The sequence below is a fragment of the Sesamum indicum genome, linkage group LG8 (assembly GCF_026168435.1).
Source record: "Sesamum indicum cultivar Baizhima isolate 11 linkage group LG8, ASM2616843v1, whole genome shotgun sequence".
NCBI classification, from domain to species: Eukaryota; Viridiplantae; Streptophyta; class Magnoliopsida; order Lamiales; family Pedaliaceae; genus Sesamum; species Sesamum indicum.
In genome coordinates, this window is record NC_142664.1 from 22,735,830 (window position 1) to 22,741,321 (window position 5,492).

General features: G+C 31.4%; 1 protein-coding gene across 1 annotated transcript; it reads left to right on the forward strand.

Moving 5' to 3' along the window:
* Nucleotides 1–502: 502 nt before the first annotated feature.
* Nucleotides 503–1,909, forward strand: LOC105168465 (protein CURLY FLAG LEAF 1). Its single transcript, XM_011088558.3, has 2 exons — nt 503–898; nt 1,337–1,909. The coding sequence occupies exons 1-2, from the start codon at nt 680–682 to the stop codon at nt 1,724–1,726; spliced, it is 609 nt and encodes a 202-aa protein (XP_011086860.1). The 5' UTR covers nt 503–679; the 3' UTR covers nt 1,727–1,909.
* The last annotated feature ends 3,583 nt before the right edge of the window (nt 1,910–5,492 follow it).

Sequence of the window (5,492 nt, forward strand, 5' to 3'; positions counted from 1 at the left end):
GTTCCAACCACAACGAACAATAATTTATAGAGATAACTCAATCACGTTGTGCGTGTGCACGTCAAATTAGTTATTAATTACACAAATTCTTTTTTTATCTTTTCACATAATAATAATAAAGATAAATTACAAAGAACTCAAATGAGGTTTATCATAAATATAAATACATGTGAAATTAACGATTTTCTAATAAATAACTTCTATAATTGATTGTCATAAAAGATATCTATAATCCGATCATTAATTTAAAAAAAAAATATTATAATTTTTTAAATAATAAAAAGATAATTTTATAATTATAATAAATTTGGTATAAATCTATAATATAGTTGGTGTGGGTGTAAGACACAGAAGAAATGCAAAATGCGCCTTAGCACGGTGTTGTCCCCATTGGTGCCCTACCTGGTTGTTGATTCTTTTGAAGATATCCAATCCCACGCGCACTCCTCCTACTCCGACGCCTACTCTCCAATTAATTATATCACGCTAACACACAATTTTCAGCTCTTAAAGCCACAAATTCGTCCTTTTGGGTTTATTCTCCAACAGCACAAATCCAACTTCTTCTTCTCTCTCCTCTCTCTCTCTCTCTCTCTCTCTCACCCCATTTCCTCCTCCCCGTTCGTCTGATTCCAATCCTCCATTTTGGCGCTGTTGGTGGGAGGGGGAGTCGGCAGAAATGGCAACTCCAAATATGGCCACAATCACCGCGTCCTTAGAGAGATCCCTTCAGAACTGCTCCTTGAACCACCAACACAGCAGCAGTAGCAGTAGTAGCAGCAGCACCGCCGCCCCCGGCCCAGATTCACCGCAGAATCTGGCGGCCGAAGCCCCCTCCCTGGAACTCAATTCGCAGGCCTCACTCCCTTTCCATTGGGAGCAATGCCTCGATTTAAAGGTAAGAAAAAACATGAAAGCAATCTCAGGAACTGGCCCTCCTAAAAGAGACAAAAACGAGAAAATTTCTTGAGATCGCTATCATTATTATCGTGTACTTGTGGTCTTTCGCGAGCTTTTTCTGCACATTTAATGCTCTAAAAACCTTAACAGATCTCGCATTACTTAGCCCCTCTTTTTGTTCTTTTTGTTTCTTGTCCCCCAAATGTTTCTCTTCTTTAATGGCGCTTATTTATTGTGCCCCTTTCTTCATTTATCTCCTCATATTAAACACCTTTTCCTCATCAAAAATTGGAAAAAAAGTATAGAAAATGTTATTGTGTTCCCCCAAAATTTTATGCAATTTCGTGAGAAGGTAAGGTGATTTTTAACATTATTTTTCAGTTTCATTTTGGGTTTTAATGGTGATAAATTTTGTTTGTTGATTCTACCGCAACAGACGGGTGAAATATACTACATAAATTGGAGGACAGGCATGAAAGCAAAGGAGGATCCGCGGGCCACGGCGGAGTACGGCGGCGGATACTACTCAGAGGAGGACAGCAGCTCGTATGACAGTGAAGGGTCGTCGTCGGAATCGTCTCCTTCGTCGTCAAGAGAGCAATGGAGTGGTAATAACAACAATAGTAACAATAATCAAGAAAACTGTTATTATCAAGAAAAGCATGAAAATGAGGAAAACAACAGCAATAATTCGAGTAATGTGCTGGTGGTGGCTGGATGCAAGAGCTGCTTGATGTACTACATGGTGCCCAAACAGCTCGAAATTTGCCCCAAATGTTGTGGTCAACTCCTGCACTTTGATCGATCCGAAAATGGCTCCTCCTGAATCTTTTTGTTTTGGGGAATTTTTCTTTTTTCTTTTTTTTGTAATTTTTTTTTGAAAAAACCCGATAAAATTCTGCTTTTTTCTTTTTTCTTTTTTGGTGGAGTTGTTTATTAGTATTGGATGTTGATGTGGGCTTGTGGAGTTTCTGATATGAGACAAAAGGAATCATCATTCTTGTGCTAATTCTTTTTTTTTTGATGCAGTATTTTTGTTTATATTTTTGCTTCCATTTCTTTAATATTTCTTCCTGCATTTTATTTATGTATTTTCGTTTCAATTGCTTTTCATGCATTTAAATTGCTCTATTTATGATAAACTGATATGGGTTATGATTTTTGACTCTGTAGTTTATTTTGTTAGATTTTACAATTTCTTTTTTACTTTCATATATTCCATGAAATTCTAATATAAATCATACATAAAGTTGAAAATTTTGAAACTGCCCATATGAGTTTGTCCACAGAATTGTGAATCGTTGAATCAATATTTGATAACCATATCATATGTGATTCAGTGAACGAAAGTTCATACGGGTAACATTACTAGCCCAAGGTCGTTCTGTACAATTTTGTTCTTAACTTGGTGTATAATTCTACAATTTTGCTCTATAGATGCCCTCGATTCTATTTTTCGTTTTGTTTGTGACATGCTTTGGCAACGTCCTTCTAATGAAGGAATATGTATATGTATGCATACACACGAAATTTTCATGTTCTTGAGGTACCGGAGTTGAAGCCACCAAATTTTTTTAGGGAAAAAAAGACATTCATATGCATATGCAGAATATTTTGTGATTTTAGGAGTATGTCCCGACTCGTAATGACAATCGGAGCTGTAGCCACATACACTTTTGAAAGAAAAAACAAGACAGATTGTGCATACAAAAGCTATGAACTTGTTATTATTGCAAAGTTCATACTTAAAATGGAAGAGCCTAAACTAAGAAATACAAAGGGAACTAATGCTTTAATATCGAATGCCTTAAAAGTTAACATTCAATTCGAACGCACGCGCCTTTCTTTTATATAGTTAATTAATTTGCATGTTTTGATGCTTTGAAATAATGATAATTTAAGTATAGTAATGTAACAATACAGCTGGACTAAGTGTGATGCATATAAATACTCTACTATTATTAAATATGCAAAATTAATTAGGTGTAATTAAATTAAATTAAATTGACACTATCTGAGACGAAGAAGATCAATTATACAAACACTCTCTATTTTACGCAAAACTACAAGTCCATGTCTTCATGTTGTAGTTGTAATTATAAATATTTTTCTATTTAGTAGCAAAAATTAACACAAAAATCCCTTAAAATACATTATACTAATATCTGCTCGGGAGTTTACCTATAACATCACCTAAAGAAGATAAAATATTTATATAATTAAACCTAACCTTCAAAATTGTCAGTATAATGTACCTAATTAATTAATAGAAGAAGGGCAGTACAACATATGATCGTGCAATTTAATTGTTTATGTGAGGGCAAAACATCCTTTCCACAAAGTTGCATTCCTCAAAAGTCAAAATCATACTGCAATTATTATAATATATATATATATATAATACCTATGGAACATTTTCTCACAACCTGGTACTATTTGACGTGCAATATATTTAAAAATTTGTATATTGTGGAGTATTAGTTAAGTGTCCATTTTATCAATTAATACATTTTAATTAATGGCCTAAGCTACATATGATTGTTAATAAGTTTTTCTTGATCCCAGACCTGGAAAAGGTCAATCCCCTTGATAATGACATTTATCATCTCAGATTTTATAATTATCTTCTAAAGAAAATAAAATAAAAATGTGGGCTCAACGCTAATGTTTTCTTAACGCATTATTTTGGGAATTTTTTCAATCCAGGACATTTGATTTTTATTTTATGTGAAGATTCTTTACTTTTCTTTTGAACGGTAGATCAATCACATAATAAGTACACTATATTTATTATCACTTAAAAAAAAGTAGAGAGGATAATCGACAAGAAAAATCATGTGACAATTTTTAATCTTATCACTAATTATATGTGTATTTAGTGACAATTTTTTTTTTTATTTTATCACAATAATGAATTTTATAATTTTAACAATAATAATTTTTTTATAAAAATTATTATTAGTAAGAATTAATAACAAACACTTGTGCATAAAGTTGTCATTAAAAAAATAAGCAACGGCAATTATTAATTATCATTATATTTGTTTTGTCATTAAATTATCATTATAGATGCATCACTAATTATCTCCACTTAATGCTTTATACATAATTCTCTATCACTAATAAGTTATATTCTGCAACAATATGTCATTTAACATATACTTTGAGCAATTAACAATTTTAAAATTTTCAATTCAATCTTGTTATTAATATTATATTTTATTATAGTATATATAATTAATTCAGATATGATCGGATCCAATTTCAACTAGAGTGAGCCTTATTTTTCGGGAGGAATTGGTCTAACTTTCCTAAACAAAATGATTGTCAACTTGAAAATATATTCTGAAAGCACCGTAGCTGGAGGCATTATGCATGCATCCGAATATTAATCATGATGATTTTGTGGGATTTCCCGACCGAAATAATAGGAATTTTGACTTTATCTTAAAATTAATTAGCTAGCAGCCAGCCAATAATTTTATAATTACCACTTCTTAAAATTATCACAAAAGGCTTACAGACAATGTGCGTTGCTTAATTTCTCCGCGCGTGTTTGGTATGAGAAAGAGTGATATATAAAAGAGAGAGAGAGAGGGACAAGAAGTACATATTTTTTCTTGGAGGATAATTATTTCATATGTTTGATTTGTTGTGATTGAGGGAAACATTTAAGGTTTTTGAGAATTATTAACTGAAATTTAACTCTAGCCTTGTGTTTTGAAGTTGAATTATTTTTCTAATGTTTTTAATATACTATATAGCGAATTAATGGACCACATGACTCGATTCGTTTTTGTAATTTTGAATTTTTTTGTTATATTTATTTAAGTAAATAAAATAGAAAAATATATAATGAATGATTGATTAAAGTTGATAAAATACATTGATGGGCTTGAAATGTATATTTATAAAATATTATTTACATAATGAGTAATTGATCAAAAGAAATGGTTATTTGCAAGTAAAATTATTACTGTTTATTGATTGTTACGGTTAGTTAATGCTGTTCTATGTCTTTAATTGTTACAACATATGTAATATGTACATTTTGAAATGCTGTGTCGGGATTCGATCTCAACAACTTAATTCTTTAAGTGAGATTATAAATATGATAAATATTTTATCGACCCCATAATTTAGTTTTAATTACACAAATATTGTTTATATTGTGCAAAATTATAAATAAATCTCTTTTTTACGAGCAAAATGTTATAATTTGTAGACCCTTTAAGTAAATTATAATGATAATCCCTCAAAGGTGTAATATTTATAATTTCGCAAATAACAGAAAATATTTGTGTAGTTGGACCTTTTAACTTGAGAAGATATTGATGTAATTTATGGTTATATATAAAATGTTGAGTTTGTGAACATGCAGAAAAGCCCGTTTCCTGCTTAAAAGATATGAGAATGAGGACAAGAAATAAACAGAAAGAGAGATGAGATATATGCAAAGAGGGGAAAAAACAATGGTCCAGTGGGGGGTGGGGTTGAGAAAGAAATATGAGAGATGAATATAGCTGAAGAAAACAAAGGAACCTTTTGCTTCAAATTGCATGGCAGGAAAAAAGGAATCTTGGGCAGAAAGG

Excerpts from the sequence above, each read along its gene's own strand:
- LOC105168465 (XM_011088558.3), top strand. The coding sequence starts at position 680 with ATGGCAACTCCAAATATGGCCACAATCACCGCGTCCTTAGAGAGATCC. Across the intron at positions 899-1,336 it reads AGCAATGCCTCGATTTAAAG|ACGGGTGAAATATACTACAT; the intron begins GTAAGAAAAAAC and ends CTACCGCAACAG.